Raw genomic sequence first — 25,411 nt, 5'->3', positions numbered from 1 at the left:
AGAAAAACTCAGTTAATTCGCCATGGTGGTGGACCAGGGTCAAAGGTTAACCCTGATGTTGTGACTGGACAGCTGGAAAAGCATGAGAACCATCCATAACAGCTTGGTGTTGTCCAAAAGCAGTAGAGAAGGGCAGAAAGGAAAAACCATGATGGTATTAAAGGTCCATTCAGCCTCTACAGCTGCATAAATAAGATGAAATTTGAAACAGATCACCATTCTTCTCTTGCAGCTACTCAGGACACTAACAGACGTGGATGGAGAGCAACAAATTGCCTGTCAAGAAATCACATGAGGGTTTTCACTTTGTGTACTCACAAAGCATCCGTTCTGTAAAAATATACTGCAAAACTCCCATCATGCATTTCAGTCTTGTTTCACAAATTGGGATAGTATGTGTGAAGTAAATAGGGGCAAATAAATGCTCTCACAAGTGGGTGGGTGACAAAACATGTAAGCTAAATCAAATAAAACATGAATATTAATTGCGATTAGCCTCCTATGTCCCAAAATGTGTGGAAATGCATCTGAATGTACACAAATCACCATTTTTGTATCGATCACTATATTAAACTTCGCAATGTCAGTGTCACTTGACCTATCTCAGCTGTGCCCAGTCGAACCATGGAAAAGTGTTCATAACTCAACCTCAAGATCTGCAGTTTGTGGTCTAGGCCTGTGGCCACAGGCTCATCTCTGTTCCTCATTGCTAAGTTTCGTTTTAAATACACATCGCTAACATGCTCTAACTGCAGTTTTCTTCTCACCAGCTGGGTGTGGAGGCAGATGCAAAGCTAAGGCAATACATAAAAGGGTTGTCTGCTTCTGGGAAACTCATCTGACAGAAGAGTTTTAGCATTACTGGAAACCTAAAAGGTTAGCCCTCTAGCTTTGCTTGTGCAGCAGTTCTTACTATGATAGCAGTAGGACGTACATTTTTCTTGTGCTTGCATGCTCTTGGACTCAGCTTTTATCTCTGCACATCCTATTAATTGCCAGGGACAATTTCACATGAGTTTGGGAAAATGTATGTGAACTGCATGCTACTGTCAGATGCTAAAAGTGCTACAAGAACACAGACATCAATGACAGTGGTTGGCTGATAACATTTTGGCGGCACAGCTAACTCGATTCATTTTGAGTTATTTTATATCAGTTTCTGTTTTTATTATTGTTTTGAATTACAAGGAAAGTGGTTTCAGAGTAGATGAATCATTTGAGTCGGTGCTGAATGAGGAAATGAATCAAGTTCAAGTAGCTTTGAATGAAGTAGTGAAATGGAAATGTTAGTTGGTTGATACTGGTAAAAGGGGTATTGGTAAGACTGGATTTTAAGATTAGTTCACTGAAAGAGGTATGTGTGCTAATGATAACTAGCCTACCTGTAAATATCTTTACTGAGGGAAGACCATAAGGAACTTGGGGAATTGGTGGGTTTCCCTCTTTTGCCAACAAAAATTAAACAAGCTGTTTCTGGCACACCACAGAAGCAAACAGACATGTTATAAAAGGCTGTCATAAAAATGTTATCTTACACTATGTTTCATAAAACATAAACATATATACGTTTTGTTGTTGTATTGGTCTGATTTAGTTGATCTAAAATCAACGACATTTAGGTTATTTTTCGATTCAGTGTGCAGCTTTTCTAGCGCATGCATTCGCCCTAATGACAACCAGCCAATGAGAACGCGGAACACTAATGACGAGTCATAGCGATATAAGCATGCTAAAAATGTTGTGGATCCGCTCGCACGAATCCATCCTTAACAGGAACAGATTTCCGAAAACTACAGAACGGCAGAGAAGTAAACAACGATGTCCAACAATTTATTTGGTGAATATTTTTTTAAGCATTATGCACCTCAGGTGACAAGGTATTGTATGTTAATATCAATAAGCACTTTTTCGAAAGGCTCGGGTATGCAGCTATTGGCATAGGCCTGTGGGCCGCACATACTTTAATTTTAGACGGTAATGAAAGTTTATTGAACTTAAGACTAAAAGGTGATTCATGGTAATGATCAAAGCATGCTTATACATCTGAATATTTTTTGATTCGTGCATAAACTGAACCAGAAATATTTTAAATTTGCCTTGACATAGAAAAAGTGCAAAGTATTTCTTATTCACTTCACCACGAGTCTTTCTCAAAGTTTTAATTAGATTTTGAGTCCCATATTTTCAATTTGGTTTCGTGACTGTAAATGTAAACCCATGCATGCGTGTGCATTCTTCAATTTACTTGTAGCAATAAAAGCAGAGCTAAAAACACTTGATGAAATATAAAAAAGATGTTTTATAATTGTGTTTGGCATTGCACATTGCAGAGATCCAGAGGGAAGTCACCCACATACCATTTGTGAGATGACCCCACTCACTGGCAGGGATTTTAAATAGAGTAGTTGGAATTAGTGTGCGTGGTGTGTGCTAGTAATCTTCCTCATTTGAAAACCAATTTGAACTCCAGTGTTCATGCCTGTTGCTTTTATTTTTTTTTGCAGATTGCTTCCTCTTATGCTCTGAGATATCTTATTCTCAGTTCTTTGGGAAAGAGTGGAAGCTTTGAGCTGAAGACTTCTTCTTGAAACAGCATGTGTCTGCGCACCACTTGCCTACTGTACCAGCCAGTCCTGCATTCACCCTCAATCTGTCATCTCGTCTCAGCCTTTGGGAGGAGTACGAACTGCCTGACAGATGGGGGGAGCATTGGAGTCTCAGTCGCCGTCACTTCGCTCGATACGGCTCTGATCTGGCACCCCTGCAGTTGAGTGAACAGCAGACACATATAAATCTGTACGCTTTAAAGCTAGCTTTCATCAGGAAATGGCACTGTCGCTCCACCATACAGTACATAGATATACACCCAATGATTATAAACTAAAGACAGAAATTATGCATTGAGGTGCGCTACTATTACCATTTTATTTTATTTTAAATTTTTTTGCAAACAAACCCAAAAATTTAAATCAACGTGTGTTCTTGAAACCAAATTTCATTCCAAAAGTTATTCATTTTAGCTATTCAACCATATGAGGTATCCAACTGTTGCCAAATTAGCATATGCCTTTCCAACGTTATGTCAGTATTAGTGAATTTTTGATTATAAATAAACCTACATTTCATTCGGTACTGACATGTATTGATAAAGTTACTGAAAATTATTATACCAAATATTGTTGTACAATGCATTTTATGCTTATTAAGAGTATTGTGCTTTTAGCTTAACAGCATGCTAATATCGAAACATCATTTATTTTTGACACCTAAAGTAGTTATTTATTTAGAGAGGCCCAAAATCTCTGTCTTATGATAGCTTTGCATAGTAAGAGATATATAACATGCAAATTGCACATGGGATAAAGTAAATGAATCACACACGCACAAAAATATATATATTTTTTTTCAATTTATTACCTAAAAAAAGAAAATGTCCTATCACAAGTCACACTGAAATGTATTGCTTAAGAAAAAAATATATTTAGATATTTTCCTTTTTTTTTTAACTTGATTATTTCCATTATATTCCACATAAACAAAACAGGGCACAGCAAGGCCCTTTTTCTGCCTTCCGCCCACTTAAAAAAAAAAAGCACAAAGAAATACATAATTCACAGTTACCATTTTGGTTTCATAAATTAATACAGTCACACATGTGCTACACCGGTCTATAGCTAGAACATTGTAAATTGTTTTTTTTTCTTGACTCTTGTAATCAGTTTTTATTGGCTACAAGAAAGAACAGGCAACTTAAATGATGTGATCAGAACTCCAACAAACTATTAAAAAGGACCCCCGTTCCCTCCCTCCACCCTCTTTCAATTACCCTATCCTAAAACTCAGATCATCTCCTATGCTTTTTTTCAATTTTCACTTTTTTTTTAACTGTTTTACATATAGGTGAGGCACACACAGAGTATATTTCATACATATATAAAAATTAAATAATGATTTTCTTGGGGGAGAGGGAGAAATCGTCCATTAAAGTCATTTATCTGAGAAAAAGGGAAGTGCATGTTGTCAGTGTGTCCTTAAAGGACATCTCAATGGAGAGTTAGGGCACTTTGATGCTATAGAACTGCAGTTGAACCTTACTTTTTTTCAGTTAAATTTGTTGCTTCTTTGTAGGACAGCAGGGTTCAAGGGACGTAATCAAACAAACAACGGAACACACTGATGGAACCTGTTTGTACTCCAGGTTGTGACTTGTAACAATCAAAACCATAAAACAGACAATATTGTAAAAGAGCTCCTATTAATTGATAAAACCTGCATAAATGCGAATAATTTGTTCAGATTTTTTCCGTACACACTGAAGGGGCAAAACTTTAAGGCACTGAAGCCTTGACATAATAGAGCCTCTACCTCCTAAACACAAAAATTGCCCCCGAAAAATTTATGCTTTAACAAAAACACAGGACAAGAACATCCCTATGTTGTCCACCACTCTGCAAGTGTTTCGATAATGAACGTTAAGGCCACTTGAACAGAAGAAAAAAAAAGGAAAAGACAATGTTCCCCTTCAGGTAGGTAATCTCATTGCAAACTCAGTGAGTGCAACATGGATGTGGTTTAGGACATTTTTACATTTATTTCCAAGTAGTCATTGGGGTGAACGTCGGTTTCTAACATCCCTGTTAGTCCGCATCTGGACAAGGTCGATGGGAGTTTTGGGGTTTGCTTCGAGGATCCCTTTGATGTTGGGAGTAGAAAATGTTCCATTGTTCCTTAGTTAGTCCGGGAATGATCCATGTACAGTAGAATTCCAGTCCCGTTTTGGTTTGCGACTGATATGTAACATCACATTCCTAATTCGAAAATCCCAAGTACCTGGAGCAAATGTTTTTTCCCCCCATTTTCATTTTTTGACAAATTCATGCTTGTACATCTTTTCTTATCAGCACCAGTATCTCAGTATTGTTGTTATTATTATTATTATTATTATTATTTTATATAAAAAGGATCAGGATAATTCACACTTTTGCATGCAAAGAGAAGTCCCATATAGCAGCAGAACCATCTGATAGAATATGTCAGTTCGTCTACGTATGAGGCACTATCAAGAGTGTGAAGGCAGGGGATGTTTATGTTGGAATCTGCAAAGAGGTCTGGCCAATGGACAAATAAGCATTGGTAGTTTTGTTAAAACTGTATCAAAACTGTCAGCGTTTTTTGGGATAAAACCCTTGAATGGTGTTTTTTTTTTTTTTTTTTTTTTTGCCGAATGCATAAATGAGAGATTCCACTTTGGCAGAGCAAGCCATTATAATGCACAACTGTAAACTATTCCTCTGGCACCCCACCACTCTCTCTATTATACACATTTAGACAGTAACAGGAGAGATACAGTGTGTATTTAAATGATTTTATAAAATCAGATTCAATTCACAGCTTGACTCGAGTCTTGCTGAGCAACTGCTGTTTTACGTTTGGTTGGTTTGTTTGTTTTTCACGGAGGTAAAAAAAGAAAAGTCACTCTTTATATATTCTAAAAACAACTGACTTCACAAGCCTTGCGTCTTCAATCACATCAGCATATTTTCGTTTCGTTTCAGGTTTTACTTTCCTACTTGAACCTCTGACTCTACACTGAGCTGTTGAGAAAGCATTTTTTGTATTTTTTATATATATATATATATATATATATTTATTTACTAAACATGCACTGTGCCATCTCTTGGTTATGATATTGTCTTTTTTTAATCACAGGTGTGTGTGCAAATGAACCCCTCCTCGTCTACAAGATAAAAACCTGAATGCTTTGTGGGTAATGCTACATATTTTGTTTCATAAATCATTGTGATTCAAGAAAAAACAAAGAAGGTAACCCCCTTCAAATGATTCTTGAACTCTGAATGCCCATTTGTAATGAAAAAAGGAGGAAGTAGGATCAGTATCTGATTTTTGTTAGTTCATCGTGCCTGTATTTGGCCTGTATGGATCTTCCCCCGGGGTGAAAAGAAAAACAAAAAAAGGAAAGAAAAAGACAAATCCCATCACCGATGACGTCTGCTATGCTCATTTGTGTTTACTTCTTGAACGTTCTGAGTCCAAATTCTGTCTATTCATCAGTCCAATCCATATCCAAATTGAGTCTATTCCAAGATCATAGTCTATCAAGGACGTAAGTTATAAAAGTCTGTGAATCTTCCTTTGTGTAAAGTCTTTGTGGTCACATGATAGACGAGGAGTGAAGCCTACGAGATTCTGTGCATCGTCAGACACAGTCTTCGGAAATTCTCCTCTCTAAAATGTCAAAACCCAGTCTTCCTTGATGAGGATGGCGCAACTGTTGCTGCTTCAGGCCATGATGAATTCTGATTTCATATCAGCTTTGACATCGGGCTTCCACACAGAGTCCTCAAAGTCTAGGTCCAGGGAGCCTTCGCTAGACATACTGCTGTTACTGTTGCTCCGTCCAGCCTTGCGGTTGGGGAGCCAGTGATACGGGGCACGGGAGTCTCGCCGGGCCTTCCTGCGCAGACGCTTCTGCTGCATGAGCAGCTGCAATCGCTCTACTTTGCAGCGTGTGGCTCGGTTCTCTGTCTGACGCAGTCGGTCACCTGAGGAACCAAGAACGAAAAGCAAACACAGTTAGAGCTGAGCCTTGAATTTTTGGGTTCAGGTTAACTGTTACTGGTAGTTTAAGCTAAATAAAGATGCTAAGAATGTGCAAAATTAGATAGTTATATAATCAAAGTTTCATAGGGTTTGCCTAAATTAATAGCTGACCCCAACACAACAGACTAAAACAGAACGCAGGTGGATTATACAGCATTTTATAACTACAACACTTTTTGGACTCAAAAACATTGTGATACAACAGCCAAAGATGTTTATCTGAATGTGGCAGTACTTTCAGGGGTAAGCAACTTGGGGAAAAAGAAAAGGTTGTTGAATGACTAGTTGACCACTGACTCATCCCCAGCTGGCACACCAAGGCTTTCTTGCAAAGCTGGTTGACCAAAAAAGACAGAATATGCTTTTGAGCATCCAATGCTAATGACTAGCATTCAAACACAACATAAGGTGGTGACTATCTATGCTAACCTTTTCAGTGGGGAAAGGTTGGTGCAATACACATATTTGGTCTAGGACAGAATGATTCAGTGCTTTGGGTCCCGACTGCTGAATGTTATCAAAGGCCGGGCGCTGGATAAATAAACTCAAATCTGAGTGGTGATGCTGATGTTCTGAAAAGGGCATGCTGCGATTACCCCCACTCCATTGCTCTCTCTATGTCTCTTTAAATCGGTACAGAAAAAAACACTCTCCACTGCTGTCTCGTTTCAGAAGAGAACATCCAAGTATGTGGCAAAAAGTCCTCTCTTCCCTTATCAGAAATGGTTCAAAACGCCCTAGCAGGCGTGCCCTTGAGATACGCAAAAGGGAGAAGTGCATTCTCACAAAGGAACCCACACTCCCGTGAGGAGACCGACGCCCATGCGTGCATGCGCACAAGCATTCCCAAGTGATACAATCTCAACTTTGTTTTTCTTTAACAGGAAGCAAATACCTTGCACTTTCTAATCTCACAAACAATGCTAAGGTTTTAGTGGCTAATGCGCCAATTAAGGGGAAAAAACACAAGGGGGTTTTCCACTCCACAGCTCAACCCTAAACCTTAGATTTATAAATATATTCAAGAGAATGGAAGAGAAAAAGAAACCACAATCTATTAGCCAGCTCCATTAGGAACTATCCCAGAATTAAATAATAAAATAGCCAGCTAGAATGTCAATAATCCCGAGCATAGACTATCTTTCATCACGTGTGCCCCACCACACATACACACACAGCAACAGCAGCAGTAGCTTTTAACATGGATCGATGGCAAATTAAAAAGACCTATTGATTAAACCTTAGCTCTAGCGCAGCAATCCATCTCCAGGCGGGGACACTGCTATTGGCTTTCAATAGAAAATGCAAGCGAATGGAAATTGTAAGCGAAGTAAGTCGGGCCCTTCTTTCCCTCTTTCTTTTCCTGGCCTGAGCTCATTGAACGAGTAATCACCCACCCAACCCCCCAGTACTAAGACATCCACCCCCATATGCACACAAAGTTCACCCCTCCCCATTGCCTCTGGAGAGAAAGACAAACAAGGAGGTAGAAAGAGAGAGAGAGAGAGAACTATATGCTCTGGAATTCCACCCAGAATGCAAAAGAAAAAGACAGCAGATGCATATTCTCGTTCGCTAATCAATTTCATCCACCTCTCCATATCAAACTGAAATCGGTTTTTCGTGTGGGCTCAGTTTCCCAGTTTACTTAATACCTTTCCAGTGTGGGCGGGTTTGAGCCGTCTAGGAAGGATTTGTGCTATAAATGTAAGTGGTAGTTTTAATAATTTGGATATTCGTATAGAAAGAACAGGCTGTACAAACATCAACAGCAGAGACATGCCAAATAGTTCCTTCCTAACCTGGTTAGACAAATGAGATGTGGAGCTTGCTCTGGCATTTTAGCAAGATTAGAGAGGTTCTGGTCTAATAGGACTTTATGGGGTATGAAGGTCTGCACAAGCTCAACAGATACACCATTCAGAAAGGGTCTACGCTAATGCTTCTCTCTTTCATCTGCCCTCTCAAAGAGTCTCCCTGCAACTCTAGGCCTCAAAAGTAGGGCAGCAACCTCACCTTGCAGCCTGTCAGCTCTTCTGTGCATACCAACTGTGGCTGGTTAAAAAAAAAAAAAAAAAAAAAAAACACTTGCTACATAAGGTTGCGGTGCCCCAGGGGACTTAACTACAGAAATCTGGGAGAATAAGAGCAGTGGAGCTCATTAACAACACTGGGCACGCCATGCCACTGTCAAGGTATTGTATGAAGCTCACAATGGTCTAAAAGACATTAAGGCAGACCCTTGGCTACTAAGCCAAGTTCCTTTTTGTTCTTTGTGAGAATTTGTGGCCCCTGCCAATGTTCTTTCCCACACGGTTGCCCTTCCAATCCAGATCCACGGACACTGTAAAAACACATCACATCTACTCTGGCACAGCTTGGGGGCTGTGCTGCAAGGAAAAACAAACTTAACCTGAATAATTCGAACAACCCCCGCATCATTATCAGGATAAACATGGCTGCCTGAGGGGGAGACTCAATGCACCCATTTAGAAGCTTATTATTAGGCTATGGCGTGGCTGGCCGGCCTAAAGCCATCCCAACAGATCCACCTGGCTGTGGTGGGGGGCTGGGATACATCAAGAACAAAGGCAGAAACAGCAAGGCAAAAGCTCTCCTTTCTCTGTCCCTTGCTTCCAAGACCCCTCCCTGCGTTAAGGTTTGGACACATACACATACAGGGGGTGGATGGACAAGAACAGAGAGTTATTTTTCTGCTGGCGACGATTGCAAGTGAACATCATGGACCGAAAAAGCCCCTCCCTCTAGCATTTGCCCTCTCTACCCTTCCCTTCCTCGCCCATCCTCCTTCGCCCCTACGCCAATGATGCATTGTTTCAGAGCGAGCTGTGTGTGCTGCAGTGTCCTCACAGCACACTCGACATTCTCAGGCCTGCTGCTCAAATTAGGGGGGCTGGGGCAAAAAAGACTCGTGACGAGCTCCCCGAGCCTCAGGGGAAAGGAGTGGGGGGAGGCAAGGACAAAACAACCCCAACCCCGCCTCCTGCCGCACAGCTGTTAGGGCCCGCACATGAGATATACACCTGGCTTTCCTTTCTAACCCCCTCCCCCAGCCCCCGCATCCACCCACACCCCTCCTCCTTGATACGGCCTCATGACGGAGGCCTCAGAGGAACATAGAAAAAGAGAGAGAGGCAAACGAGAACAAGCTAAGAGGGTGTGAGAGATTACACCATAAAATCCCCCTGGAATCTAAAAAGTAGCAGTATACTGGTGAACAAAAGATGGGATGTTGCACTTGGCTCATGTTTTTGAAGGGAGTGATCTGATGTAGCAGAATGTATTGATCCCCTCATAGAGGGAGAAAGATTCAGACTGAGTGCTGATGGCCACGTGAGGGGGAAAATGGAAAGGAGGAGGATTAAGAATGAGGAGAGCGAGTGCAATGGAGGGAGGATTTTTACCCAATCGATGAGGCTGTTGGCCTGTCTGCAGGTATTAGGTCAGTTGAGCAGGGTTTCATGGTAAAAATTAAGCCTAACTCAAAGTGTAGGCCCACACTACTGTGATCAGGCAGTCTCTGCAAGCTTCCCTTTTGCCATTGATCCATTAAAGATCAGCTTAATTAACACTTGTCTTTGACTTGTTTGTTTGTTTGCCTTGATAAGTCCTGTGATCTTTCCGAGTCTGGGAGCTGAAATCACTCTGCATCAAGAGATGCCTTGGCAGCGGAGGAGGGAGTCACACAAAAATTATGTCACCGAGTGTCAGACATCAAACTTTGGCATCTAATACTTATTTTTCATCCATATTCATTAATTTACCAGAAATGTATTTAAAATGCAATTCACACATACTGTAAGTTACATACCCCTTCTCTATGATGAACATGTTGTTAATTTTGGTATTAAAAAGTATTCCAAAATGTTTTGGAGGCATATTAAAAAGAAGAAACTGTCCCAAACTTTCCTGATATCAAAATACAAACAAAAGCATTTTTTTTACATTTTAAATTTGTAATAATAAAATAATAGTAAGTATTAAAAATATTGATACTTCCTAGAACTAAAATGTTATTCAATATTGCAACACACTTAACTGCTATTAATTTGAAAAACATTTGCCCACAAAAATAATGTAGCGTGACCAAAATGCAGAAAACAAATAAGTAAATTGTCATTAAATTGAAACTTAGATAGATAGATAGATAGATGTTCCTAAGAACATGAAGTGTTTTGAACCAGATTAAAAAAAAAGAGAAAGATTCCTATCATCTATAGCCATTTATAGTACTTTCTCCCTTAAATCAAAACCACCCAGGATCTTCAAACAGAGTGACTTGCTTTGCTCCCCAAGAAAACACACTTTATAGTTCTCAAGCCTCTGCAGTTCTCCTGTTTAGATGTACTCTGATCAGTAGGTGCTCCTGTTCTATGAGCCAGCTGTAGCTAACTCCCAAAGAGCTGGGATAGATGCCAGTGTTGCCTCTGGGTTGGGAGGATCTCAGAGTGGGTGCACAGCACAGGACAGGCATTGTGTTCAGCCATCTGCACCCCTAGCAAGAACTAAACCAGGGGAGCGGTCAAACCCTGACATCTCCATTGCATTTCTGATACGATGGCATCAATGACCCTGCAGGGAGCTGTGGTCTCAAATGACCACATTTGCATACTAGGAGCAATAAAATGCATCGGATATGGCTTGCCCCCGCCTGATGAGCAGCTAAGGATAGTTGGCCTGGGGGGTTTCTTACACGCTTGTTGGCAGTGAGCAAGGAGGGGGAATTAATTATTTAACCCCCGGTCGAGCTGGGCAGATTTGAGCACCGTAGTGACAAGGTGAAAGCCCTGGGGCACTTGATCAAGTAATCTGCACAAAAGCAAAACTGTCTCTTTTGGGCGAGGAAAAGAACTTGGCAGTGTTTAAGCACCAGGAAGGCCAGGACAAAGAGAACTGAGATCTTGACATTTCACATCGCCGCAGTATGTACACACCAGCCGCGAGGGTTTGCTGTCGGTCAGATTAAATGATCGAAGGGAGGAATTTGAGCACCCTTCCTTGTTCTTTCTTTCTCACTCTGCTAAAATAAAGCTCCACCCTGATGCTCTTGCACAGCCCAAACTAAACTAACCTGAGCTGACAGATGCAGAATGTTGAGGGGAGAAAGCATTCCTGCACTATTCTCCCCCTCCCAGTTTCAGACCTGCCACCCCCCCCACCCCCTCTATAGAAGGCAAGCCTGATGAACTATTGTAGTTTGAAGTATTTGAGCACACTAGGGCAAACAAAGGGGTTGCCTGCAGTGGGCAAAAGGAGCTAAGAGACCCTGTGAACACAGGAATTTATGTCAAGAATGGCGACCCTCTTCGTACATACAGCTCTTCATCCCCTATCTCCTTGCCAAACTATGTATATACATATTATTTGGTTTCCCAACAAGGCCCATCGCTCAGCATGAAATTAATTTGCTGAATGCAGAATAAACTGTATATTCCTGCCCTCAAACCTGCCAATCTAAAGCATGATCTACAGGAAATGCTGTATGGCATTGGAGGTAATTTGTGAATTAACACAGACTTATAGTCTAAATAAAACAACAACTGTTACTTACTGTTATTACGCTTCTATACAAAGAAGCAATTTATTATGTTTGTTATAGATTGTGTGACATCACGTGCACTACCGCCAGTGGCAATAGATTAACGCAGTGATCTGGTTGTCACGGCGTCCGTCACAGCCATAGATATCGGGTTCATTTGGTCTGTAATCACGTCATGTAGACAGCTGCTAAAAGTATGTGACATTTCAAAGGGGTCATGAAAGTCACTGAGGTGTCTGTCCCATGTAAGCAAGTTGGTTACCAGGTGGCAAAGGATAAAGGTCTTAAAGAACTCAAGAGTATTATCTTGCGATCTCACACTTAATCTTACACTACACTATTGGTACACAAACATGTTGACAAGTAAGGTGGTTTTGTCCAGAAAATAGCCATAGCACCCTTCCCTTCTTTCCATCTTGCCCTAGAGGAAGCGTCAATTAATCAGTAGCAGTCGCTGGCCGGAAATAAACAACATTTTTATGAATGGACTCTTGGTATTTTCCCTCCGCCCTCCTCTTGCTGACTTTCAAACACAATGAGCATTCTCTTGGAGCTCATATTTCTTGCGTAAATCTCTATTTAAAGGCTGCTAGGAAAACAAGTGTCCATTGACTAGCCCTGGCCCTGACTGCTGGGATGTTTTTTTCAAGCAAGAGTGGAACCAATAAGATGGCCTATTTACTTTCAATGTGGGGGAAGTATAAAGACCAATGACAGCGCATTATGTAAGCAGAAGAGGGGTTATCACACAGGAAAAATATGTATCACCACAAAAAACGTGTAGGATTCCCTACCCTTTGTAAAAATCGAGTGACCGAAGTTATTCCACCCCGGTAGTTGATGATATGTTTTCATATTGTACGGTGTAAGCTTGGTATGCTTTTAATCTAGTCTAGATTGATAACAGGCCTGCGCTTTGAACAGCACTAGGATGATATTTCTTCATTATCTCTGTACTCTCCAACAGTGGTGTTTCATGACAGAGCTGTTCAATTTCCTCCTCAGCGCTGAAGCGAGCTGCCCCAGATAATCAGTTTTTACCAGACAGAGCGGGGTACCTGCCACACGTCTGTGAGTGCTATCTTGCTTCGTTATCTCTCTCGCTCTGGCTCTCTGCCTCTTTCCTCTTGGTAACAGAGTAGTCCACCCCCATTCTTTGCCTCTCAGAGGAAAGAGGACACCGTCAGCACAGAGACAAAGCCAGGCATGCTGTGGCTGGTGGAGCATGACTTCCAGGGCCTGAAAGAACAAGCCTAGTTCTTCCTCCCCCTCTCTAACATCTTCACTTTTCTTATCCTTGCACCATTGTCTTTAACCTTCTGAAAATACGCAAACACCGCCTTGGATATGAATTTTTAAACTCCAGGCAAGATCCTAAATACTACTGGCTAAAGTAAATGCTCTAGGAAATGCATATCTGCATAATTTCTGGCAAATGTAAAAAAAATTACCAGGAGGCTTGCACATGCGGATCTGGCTCTGGCACTGCACCAGTGGGTGGAGGGTGGGCTGGGTCTCAGAGGGCACTGTAGTAGGTAGGCCACTTAGTCCGGCGATGTGGGGAGGTGAAGGCGGTGGTGACGGTGTTGGTGAGCTGGAGCTGTTGCACTGGGACTGGTAACGGAGCTGCGTGAGCGACGGTGGCATGCCCTGGTAATGCCGGGTGGCACTTAAAAGGTCATTCAAGATTTGAAGGATGGTGCCAATGTCTCGCCTTGGACGTCCAGTGCTGTCCTGACAGTTGGGATGCAAAGTGCCTTAGGAAAGAAAAAAAAACAGTATAGAAATTAGATATAAATTACAGATATATTACTATTGTAGATATATCATAGTCGTATACAGAATTGTCAAATATTAAACTCATTGAGAAGTTGTACCTGAAAATGTCCCAGAAAAGACTCCAGGTGCATGGTTCACAAAACTTTCGATGATAGCCCCAGGCTTGCGGGATCGCGAAGGAGTGTTACAATTGCCAGGCGTCTTTGCTGGGCAGTTGGCCTGTGCAAGACATGGGCCAGTGGTCAACTGCAAGTATAGTTTGCACATTTTACTAGTCTAATTGGTTAATGTAATTTATTATCATTATTATACAAAATGACTGAATTGGATAAGATAAGGTAGGACAAACAGTGACTAACCTCTGGACAGGAAGCTGCAGGGCTAGGGCTGCTTGGAGAGGTGGGACAGGCTGAAGATGGCTGCTGGGAGTGAAGAAAACTTCCAGGGAGTTGAGAGGGGTGCAGTGGAGGGCTACAGTGCCCTGAGGCTGAGGTGGGGTACATGGGAGGAACGGATGGGATAGAGGGGGAAGGTGGAAAGGCCGCTGAGTTAGATGGGAGCATTGTGTTTGTATGATGAGGATGCGGGTGTGGGTGATGTGGGAGAGGGTTGTGTGAAACCCTTGCCATCCCAGAAGCAGAGGCTGAAGCTGGATGAGACTGTCCTGTCATGCCCTCTGAACTCCCACGTGATATGAGATGCCGATGCTGTAACTGTGGGCCGCCCGAGTGCTGCGCTGCCAACTGCAGTTGGACAAACATCATATGATCGCCTACTCGCAGAGCCAGGGTCAAAGGAGACCGGCCAGACAGGAAGTCACTGACCTGTGAACAGGAAATGAAGAGGGGATGGCTTTAGTAATTCCCTTTGCACTGCTCTAAACTGGAAGAGAATTTGGCAACATGACTGAATGCCTTTTTATGAATAAGCAGAAGTATACAAAAATCACACACACAAAACACTCTACCATTCAGCACACCCACGAAACTGTAACTTCTGTCTGGCCCTAGGCCTGTAAAATCAGCCATAGAAACAGGATGCAGACCCACTCGCTACACAGTCACATAATAGCTAATTGTTTGAAAGGCTGAACCGGAAAGGCTTGCCCATTTTAGGAGTGCCCAGAATGGAAGTTAAGCCAAGGGGCTCTCCAACCCCTGGAAAACAAGCTGAGAAATACAGAATGCTTTTCTTGACTTTGCTCTCCAAACATTTAAAAAAAAACTCTGCCTTGTTCGATTTAAACCGAGACTTTCTTTGTTGTATCTGCCACATTCTGAGGATGTTTTAACAGTAGCATAAAACAATAAATGTTTAATGATGCAGTATGACTATAATACATAAGCATAGAAGAACCAAATGTCCCAGCTTGTGTTGGCTGATCTGTTGTTTCAAACCTGTTTGTTTGAAACACCGGGGCCTATCCTCCATCATTTCTTTCTCTAGATCTCTTGCTGATCTATTTTTCCATCAAGCAGCCACTCTTGCAGTTGAGTGACCTTTACTGTTCTGTGCATTTAACTGACCAGAAGAGCCAGTTATAGACACTCTTTTTCCATCTTTAGTAGAGTTGAAGTTAAAAATAAAAGTTCAGCATGACTAAGAACTGATAAAAATACATAGAATACTCTACATTGTTGGTAAACCCTGTTTAAAGGTCAATTTTGAAATTGGTGGCTTACCCCGGAGGGAGGGTGGATCCCACCCCTGAATGACAGCTGTCTTGGAAGTTGATTTGCATCTAATGCTCAATTCAGATTCCAACAAAAGGTCCCTGTAATTACTCGGCGGCCATTATCTTATAGCGGAGCAACTAGGACAAACATCCAAGCACGATTAATTAAACATTTTTGGGCCTGCAAATCGTCAAGTAAAGCATGCCAGACCCCACATTAGCCTTGCAGATCAGTCATCATCAAGACCAAGCATCTCACTGACTCACTCAAAGCCCTCATAATGTCATAAAGACTCATCCCACATAATGAGAGAGTGCGTGAACCCCCACAACCAGTAAAAGTGCCTCTGAAAGGCGAGGACGTGGTCTGCAGAGACATTCCCCACAGCAGCCGTCAGTTTGAGTCACACAGACCTTTGTCAATACATCGGCCAGCCTACACTCTGCTAGTGCAATAAGCGAATGACCACAAAGACAAAGACACAGTGGGTTTACAGATCTGCAGTCTTCACTTACACCGCATCTAAGGAATGTGTGCAAGTATACATTGAACAATGCTTCGGTGTTGTTTAAGGGTTCTTGACTTGGCTGAAGCCACAAAGATATATTAACAGACCATTTTTGAAAGTCTTGGTGCTTTTGGAAGAAAGCCCATATTTAGTTATCCTCAGAAATCTGCATATAATAAAGCGTTTCAGAAGACTTATGGCCAGAAATTCCACACTTTACCTAGCACAGCTATATAGAATCTGTCAGGTGTATGGAGCCTGAAGTGTCAACATGTAGTCTATATCACCTAAAATGGGCAAGGTACTCAAAAGAGACCGCAAGCATACGTCTGCACAGGTCTCTTTGTTCTTAAGGCCACTGACTCACTTTCTCTTCAAGGCACAGATCAAGTTCTATAACAGAGCGCTCTTGACACTTGCTTGGAAATTCTTTTGAAGCCAGAAGCCTACCTGGATCCACCCTTTCTTCAGTCACTGCATGAAAAACAAATAAACTACTTATATATTGTATTCTCTACAAAACAGCAGCACATGAAATGTGCAGGCACAAAAAGTTTTCAGCAGAACTAGAATGGCACTAATTACATTATTTGCAGCCTTTTTCATGTATACAACATTTAGGATAATATGCTAACAAGAAGAATGAAGTACAATGCAAATTCATTACAAATTCTGCGAAGGTAAAGTGTCCATTCTGTCAGGTCACCCTGCAAATTTAACCCTAAAATGAGTGCAGAAAATGCGGGAATCTGCCAGTTTTGTTTAGGCTGATAAAAAGTCAACAAAGGCAGATATGTAGATCTATGGGAATAAAGTTATCATGTTGAAGAACTATATACTTGGCTAAGCCAACATTGGTTCACCTGCAACAGACTAGTGCTACTCTTCCTTTATTCTTTACACTTCATCCATTTTGATTTGTTGGGGAGGCATTTTGCTCTGCAGTGGGCTGCAGTTGCTATGCAGTGAAGAGCGAGTGAAGGAGAGAGAAAGAAAACATGATAAAGGGAGACAGGGGAGGAGGGCTGGGGGAGAAACCTTGTAGCGAGTGCAAGAGGGTGGAGGGGTGTGAGGATGCCAGTAGATGCTGATGAAATATTCAGTGAGAGTACGCCTCTAGCTCCTTCCGTTTTTTTCCCCCCTCCCTTCCAACTCTATAGCTGACAGTTTTATTTATTGGGGTCCCTGCGGTTCAAGGAACTCATTTGCAGGCGGTTTCTTCTGTAACACAGGAGATGCGGGGCAGGAGCTCGGAACAGCACCAGACTGACGTTCATCCACAGCCTGAAGACACGCATCTTTGAGGGGTCAAGTAAGAAAACAGGTTCTTTTGATACCAAGCATGACTAAAAGACTACTGGTCACCTATCAAAGGCCCCAGCAAACACGTAAAGTTCAAAACAAGCTTATTAACCATCAACATCGACTGGTGGGTTTTGAACGCACTTAGGGGGGCCATCAATATGGTCCTTGCAAAGGGGCATGAAGGGTGTGGATGCAATAACAAGCTCCTTTACAATAATCAATTACTTGCATCTTTCTTCAAACCCTGAAGAAAAGACTACCTTCAAAGATCTCACTCGAGGGGTTTGACCTACTCAAGGTCTACAGAGATTGAATGGTGAGGATTCAGCGGGTAAAGACTGAATTCGATCAGTCAGAACTTGCAAGGAGCCTCTTTCCATCATGTCTGTTGACCAAAACTCAATACTTAATGGGACAGTTCATCCAAAAATGAAAATGTTGTCATCATTAATGTCAATCCAAACCTATATGGCTTCTTTCTTCTTCTGTGGAGAACAAAAGATTAGACTTCATATATATATATATATATTGAAGGAGAGAGATTGAGTCAAAACGGACATGTTGCACTTGCAACAGGATTCAAAATATCTCCAATCATGGGATTCAGCACTAATTCATGACTGTAGGGAAATGTCACAGAATAAAGAAATACTAAGAAGGACAAATATAAGGAATAGTGCTAAAAAAATGTGTTTAACCCTACTTAAAAAAGCTGGTGGCTTGGTTATCGGCTAATGAGTGGTTCTCCACAACCCCCCTCCCTCCTTCCTTTTCAGTTCAGTCACGAAACCGAGCACTTCAATCACAAAGGCGGATGGGAAACAGGAACAGTCACAAATCCGAGTGATTGCCCATGTCAACATAGTCCCTCTTGTATTGGGAGTGCTCTCCGTACAAACACGCATAGGCATGGGCCTGTTCGCTGATCAGAGAAATGCAAACTAACAGCTGTTCCCATAACACATTAACACCCGCTTCTTCTATTTGAAATATCTGTAAAATAAAAAAAATGAATTGTAGATATGGCACAAAAGCCATCAGCATCCTGCAGCCTTGCCACTCAGCATGACGTGTGATCCCACCGCTTCTATTTTCGTCCTCAGTCTATACCTGGGATTCTGACTCATCACTGTCCTTCCCGGTAATCACAGACCCTCGTCAAGGGTGACGTCACTATGGCCATCTCTCAGACTTCGTTACTCTCCTTCCCTTGCTCCCTCTGGGAAGGGGGTCGGGTGGGTGGAAATGACAAGGGGTGACTGAGAGATGACTCGCTCTATATTGTTGGATCTCATTTTTGCATCTGTCCATTTGCAGACACAATGACAGGCGCCCCGGTCCCATTCTACAGTGGGTAGGTGGGTGTCTGGAGGGTGGAGAGTTATGACAGAAAAACATCTCTAGTGTGTAGCACTGAGACTAGGGAAAAGGTGCTTGCTTGTGGAAACAAACCGCTATGTTATCTATCCCCCAAGGACATAGCGAGCAATCTACCTGCCTTTAGAGGCGGGTTAGAACAGAAACCGCTAATTAACAAACTCTGCCGCCTGAAGAATCAGACACCAGTCATTATTTCTACTTGATGGGCAGAGTTACCAGCAACAAAGTGCCGTTTGAATGCAAAAGTGGCGTTTTAATGTTCAAGAGGACAGCTGATCTATCAAGTGGAGTGCAGAAACTGGGCTATATTTTCCCTTGGAACTAAGAAACTGCTTGATGTCATTTCATTCTTCCTCTTTAGCGGCAGAGAGGGTAAAACTGGAGACTATGGAGAGACACGCGAAACCACAGCAGCTTTAAATTATAGGCCAGAAAAAGCTGTTAGGCCAGAGTAACAAGGGAAAAATGTCATTCCAATAATTGCAAGCCTTCCCTTTCCATAAAACAGTCTGGTTACGAGGCGTATGAGATAGATATTTCCCTGGAAGCAAGCGCCGTAGCACTTGGAATTCTGCTGTGCTTATGTGGTCGTCCCCTGTAACTACAAACCCAACCTTATCTAGCAAGACGAGTAGGTATTGTTGAGCGCAGATCACTTTTTACATTCGTTCTGGTGGCACGATTGTGTTGACTAATTTCAATTCTGAGAGAACGATATGTCTCACATTTGACAATGTTACTGACTCAGTTCATGCCTGTAACCATGAAGCTACAAAAAGGACACGAATGATGACTAAAAATGATGATTTCTAAAAAGGGGCCGTTTCATAAGCAGCCAGATGACACACAGTTAGATGCCTACAAATTGTAAATTAGAACAGAGAAGAAGCACAAGTAACGTTTGCATGGTACTGCAAAAGGTTTTTTGATGAGAAAGGCCAAACGCAGTCACTCTTCAAAGGTTGGCACTGCAGAAAGCGTGTTGAAAGATAAAAGCGGTGCACTCCCCTGTCTACCCTTCCCCCTCTTACGCACACAACCACACTCCTCTGTCGTCATTACAGATAGGCCCTTTCCTCTCCTACACGAATGCGGCATAATCATAGTTGGACATAAAATAGTAGTTGCAGAGTTTCTTGCACATGAAAGGTGGCATCTCAATGAAGTGGCTTCAAGGTGGGGATTGCCTTGGCTCACAGATGTTGCCTAGAAACTGGAAGGTGCTTCTTAAAATATGCGTAGTAAGTGTGTGGAGGTCCTCAAGTTAAAAGCTTAGGAGGGCATCATCTGTATCCCATTACCTTATGTGTCAGTGCAACCTCTTGCCAAGTAGAGAGTTCAAAAACCTACAAATGGTCCTTTAAAAAAAGAGCCAACTTCGGGTGTCCACTCTTGCCCTGGCAATTAGGTTAAGTGTACGCGCAACTGTCCAATGTAATGGGCCACTGTGTAATTCACTCTACTGGGATGACCTTATTAGAGTGAAACCTTACCTGTGTTTCCGTCAAACTCTCCAGCGCCTGCATTACTGACTGCTCAGGTCTTGATGCTTGAGACTTTGAGAAGAGAGAAACGACAGGGTAAATATGTGTGACAAAAAGAGTTGGCCAAGTACAGCACCTGTAATGAAAGCCATGCTATTTTTACCATTAGGCCTGCTTCAACTGTTGGAACTAGCGTTAACTTGCTCCCATCCGTTATTCCCAAATCTTGAAGCTTTCCTGAACTCAGGCGTCTAGAAAAAAAACAAGATGATGATGTTAGACTTCAAATCTCAAGATGCAAAAATTTCCAAAACAGATCTGTTTATGACTTACTGCCAAAAATACAAAATACATTTGAGACCCGTTCCAAAATATCTTTTTTTTTTTTTTTTCACAGAAAGAGGTCTTAAATGTTTGGAACAACACAAGGGTGAGAATCTTCATTTTTGAGTGAACTCTCTCTTTAATTATACACAAAACCACCATGGAAATAATATTTTGGCCAAGTTATGATTTTTTAAAAATAAATATTACATATTTGAAAATACATATTTAGACAAGTATATGAAAAAAAGTAAAACAATTCTAGGCTACTACATTTGTAGCCTACACCAGCAGACCAAAAACCACAGCATATGTAAATCAGCATGTTTAATCCAAAAACACCCCCGCATGAATCAAAATGTTTCAAACACAGTCCAAATGTATTTTTAACCCACAAATCTCTTAAAATATCTGTCCTAGTGGCATAAATGTGTACACATGTGCTCGGGCTAAATGTCACCACCTCCTGCTGAACAAAGGGACTGAGCACTTGGCCTGGAGGCAGCTAAACCAAACAGAAGAGATTAAGCGACTCTCTTCATTTTAAAAGGATGAAGTAATTTGGAGGTGATTACTTGTGAGGGCTTTTCAATCGGACCAATTCAAAGCACAAACAATGCAACTGTTAGGGTCATTTGCAAGTGACAAAAGAGCTTCTCTCTCACCACCCAGCTCCCACCACCCAAGTGCAATTGTTAGGCAATGTGCAAACTGCGCTGAAACTAACATTCCCCTTTTTCTCTTAACGTTCGCTCAGAATATTCTAACACAGTGCAACTAGGAATTCTTTATTCCCCGGCATCCAGTTTAAAATGACAATTACTAACGCCATGCATATTCTAATCAAGCAAAGCAACCAGTTTAATCAAGAGATTAGGAAATTCTATTTATATGCATGTACTGCTGTCAGTTGCGCACACCTATGGGTCCATTATAAAGCCATTAAACTGTCATTGCTTGCATAATGTTTTGAGCTAGCACTTCAGTTTCAGGTGTGATGCCGGTTTCTGCACCTTGCACATGGCCTATATTAAACTGACTTCCACAGCACACTGTCAACAGCATAGCTCAGTTTCACTTCTCTGTTGAAGAGGCTGTGGACTGCCACAGCAAAAATATCATGGTAGACATTGTAACATGGACTGCAATGTTGTTATGTATTAAAAACATGACCCAGGGCTCCATGATGCAGGTGTACATGGCAAGCCATTAAAATATATATTCATTCATATGTATATTTTGTACTAGTTACTGACTTCCTTTCTTTGTCATAAATACTACAACTTGAATACTCCGGTAGCGACTACTATCTATTCCGTTAAGTCAACAACTGCTTATTCCTAGCATACTAGTGCTTACTGTTTTGCTAGTAGTCAATATCCCAATAATGGTAACCAGAACAGATAATAGTGACTATCTGATCTGGTTCAATGCTACTATACATTCAGTACTACAACCTAATAAAGAATTAATCTGGAAAAGCTACTAGTAACAACTAGTCAGAACTGAATACTATATAAATATATAGACTAGTTAAGGAATATGTTTGTGACATTTATTGAATTATTACAAGTGATACTTACAGTATGTAATGTTTTCTCATTTAGATTTTTCGTGAAATGGAAGATACGGTCATTACTGGATTAAGTACTAGTAATAAAAACAAGCACTCATAGCCAAAAAAAAAATAAGACAGCTAGTTAGTTTAAATGAATAAATGTTTAAACGGCTTGCCATCATAGGCGGCTTAAAATCTCCATTCGGAAGCCCAGCCAAAACCCACCTTTTGACCTGCTCTTAACCACTGTTAAAAATAACTAACCGTGCAGTCTAACAGTAACACATCAGACTACTACTCACGTTTCTTTGTGTAGCAGAGCGAGTCTTTCTTTGGGTACTTTTAGTCTTTGAGAGAGTCTTCGCTTTAGCCCTTCCACGGTCTCTTCTGCGGGCAGGGAGAGCTCAAAGCGTGTGCCGGTGGTGGAGTGGATGTACAAATTCATGGGGGGCTCGCCGGAGACGCTCTCGCAGGACGGCGCAGCTCCGCGACTGCTGCAGCTCCGGGCGCTCGGATGCTGGTCCATTCGATAGCCTACGATAGAGGAGACAGGGTCGATGGAAGCGGAGGGATAGGGCTGGATTTCTCTATCTGTAAAAGCTCTTGGAAAATATTCCCAATGATTATTCCCGTTTGTGGATCGATCCCGCGGTGATCCTAATAGCTTCTTTTAAAGCAGTATTTAATTCTATCTTTTCGATAGTGTATTAAAATGCATATTCTGTAATTGTAGTCCTTTATCGTTGACAGTGTACTGCAAAACCAGTGCGACCTTTTTTACTCCCCACTTTTTTTTTTTTTAAAGCGCAACCCTCATAGCGAAGAGAAGCTCCAGTGAAACACGCATAATAATGCCCGTTGTTTCACCGTATCTCGCTTCCACTGTGCTGCTTTGGTCACACCCACAAAGGCTCTGCCCAATCACATAAGGCGCAAGCAATGACGTCATATGTGTAGCCAATGGAGATATGTGCTGCTCACCCACGTGGAGCGCAAACCCCGCCTGTTTTCTCTCCGCCACAGCGCGTTCCTCATTGAGGACAAATCCAATCTGAGTGGGCGAGGAGCTCCAGTCCTGGAGTTCCAGCCCACTCGTACCATTTCCACACCATTCATGAGGCAAACTGTCAAAAGTAACAACTCACCCAATATAACCTAGAATGTTTAAAATAGCAACACTGAACGCCGTTTACAAAATACAACAAATTGTCTTTTACATATAGCCAAGAATAATAACCAATACGTGCACATTTGTAGCCCACTGTGTTTATAACGTTTTCTTCCATTGAACAATTTGTTTTAGCATTTCTGTGATAGTCACACTGATTTAACACACTGATATATGGATTATTCTTATTTTTTCATTTATTCTTATTTTTTTTTGTTTGTTTGTTTCTGTGACAAAATTTGCTAACAGGTTAGGTAGCAATTAACTTGTGAATGTATGTAGGCTATACATATAGTAGACTATGTGTTAATAATAATAATAATAATGTCTCCCAAAACAGTGATTAGGCTACTTGTAATAAATATATTTCCATTGTGTTCGTTTGTATTATAAATTTAAATTGTATTCAGTATAAAAGTTTAACTTCCTTGGTGTGGTACAGGTTCAGTACTGAGAAATGTAACATTCACGACGTCTTTATATATTCTGTAGAATGCGTAAGAGTCACAGTTAAACGTTTAAAGCTATAATAATCTATCTTTCAAAGCTAAAATGCATTTTTATATCATTGCTAGAGGACAGAACACTTCCCCTTATTGAAGAATACTCCATATGCAAATATATCTTCATCCACGCATGTTCTAAGAGCCTGTTATCTTTCTACGTGTGCAGCTTACGTTTAAGAGCATGTATTACGGTTATCATTATCTCTATTCAAATAGTCCCCCATAAAAGACAGTATGCTCTTAAGGAAACGCTGTGTCCCAGTCTTACAGTATAATAAGCTTCGCTTGGGGCGATACACAAATTGACACTTACGTCACTCACTATCACGATCTCGTGCCAAATGTGCTGTAAGCTACAGTCTGCAGATGGTAGGCCAGTTATGATACAGCACCTTATCTGTACAACACAACTTAAATTACTGTTCAAATATCTTGTTTTGGGTTATATAGCAGATCCGTTTTTACGAAATGCATGCCTCATGCGGATAAAACGCTGTTTGTGCCTTGCACCTGAATTTACAACTCATTCACGTGGTGCATGCGCATAGACTTCATTTGCTTGCGTTAACCTATGTAAAAAAAAAAATCTATCAAGTTCAATTTACTTTGTAGTGAAACTTGAGCGCCTACAAGTGGTGAAAGAAGGTATTGGCAACACCAATTTCTAAACAAGTATGAAGCATAAACATGCAGATCCATAACATCTAAATTTTGTATAAGCAAGAAATACACATCAAGTGGACACTCATGAGGTTAATATTTTTGTGCTACTTAAAGGGAAAGTTCACGGGAAATTTTAATATTTTGTCATTTACCTATGCTTACGCTGTTCCAAATCCATTTGACTTAGATTTTTTTCTTTTCCTCCGTAGAGAATAAAAGGAGACGTTTAGGTAGAATGACAATCTTAGTGACTATTTTAAGGTGGGAAAAAACGTGCAATTGCATGAAATCTGTGGCTCTCAATTCCTAATATTTTCCTTTTGTGAGCCACCGAAGAAAGAAAGTGAGACAAAACAAAAAGAGGATGAGTAAAATGATAGTATTTTAATTTGGAGGTGAATCCCTTTTCAAGTTCAACCAGTCCCGTATCCTCTAAGAAGTCAGAAACTAGTTTTTAAAATAGATTTTACCCAAAAGTTCAAAAACAAGTCAAGTGAGAAAGTAAAGAACTCTCATACTATTGCAAAATTCAAGCAGAATGGACAGCAACCCAGCAGCTGCTCAAAAAACAAAACAAAACCCATCCTTAATAGAAAATATCATTTTGACACTCACCAATTATTGTGGCGAAAACCTCAAAGTTTCGCGACAATGTCTCAGATTCCTCCACAAGATTGCCTAGTTTTGGCATGTATAGAGAAAATTGTAATATAGTTTAGGTTTGTCCACAAGAGATGTCCACTAAGATGTGGCTACAACAGCCGGCACACTTGGGTAAATGAATCAGCCGTCCCAGAGCAGATGCCTGTTTAAATCCCAAATCTACTCCAGTGCTCCTGCCATCTGAAACTACACCGTGTGACAGCATTCGAGCGTTGG

General features: G+C 41.3%; 1 protein-coding gene and 1 long non-coding RNA gene across 3 annotated transcripts; one reads left to right on the top strand and one right to left on the bottom strand.

Moving 5' to 3' along the window:
• Window positions 1–1,575: 1,575 nt before the first annotated feature.
• On the top strand, window positions 1,576–3,646 carry LOC113040077 (uncharacterized). The gene is made up of 2 exons (XR_003275153.1): window positions 1,576–1,837; window positions 2,505–3,646. It is a non-coding gene; the product is annotated as an uncharacterized LOC113040077 (long non-coding RNA).
• A 658-nt stretch (window positions 3,647–4,304) lies between these two features.
• On the bottom strand, window positions 4,305–25,411 carry LOC113040076 (midnolin). 2 transcript variants are annotated; one of them, XM_026198324.1, is made up of 8 exons: window positions 25,148–25,411; window positions 22,498–22,729; window positions 20,477–20,564; window positions 20,323–20,385; window positions 14,320–14,784; window positions 14,059–14,206; window positions 13,633–13,938; window positions 4,305–6,563 (listed from the first exon to the last, which is right to left on the bottom strand). In XM_026198324.1, the coding sequence occupies exons 1-8, from the start codon at window positions 25,221–25,223 to the stop codon at window positions 6,301–6,303; spliced, it is 1,641 nt and encodes a 546-aa protein (XP_026054109.1). In that variant the 5' UTR covers window positions 25,224–25,411; the 3' UTR covers window positions 4,305–6,300. The 2 variants fall into 2 exon arrangements, with proteins under 2 accessions (XP_026054109.1, XP_026054110.1); XM_026198325.1 differs by having other exon boundaries at window positions 14,059–14,179.

This window comes from Carassius auratus, chromosome 22 (genome assembly GCF_003368295.1).
Source record: "Carassius auratus strain Wakin chromosome 22, ASM336829v1, whole genome shotgun sequence".
In the NCBI taxonomy this organism is placed as follows: Eukaryota; Metazoa; Chordata; class Actinopteri; order Cypriniformes; family Cyprinidae; genus Carassius; species Carassius auratus.
This window is presented reverse-complemented; position numbering and strand designations above follow the sequence as displayed.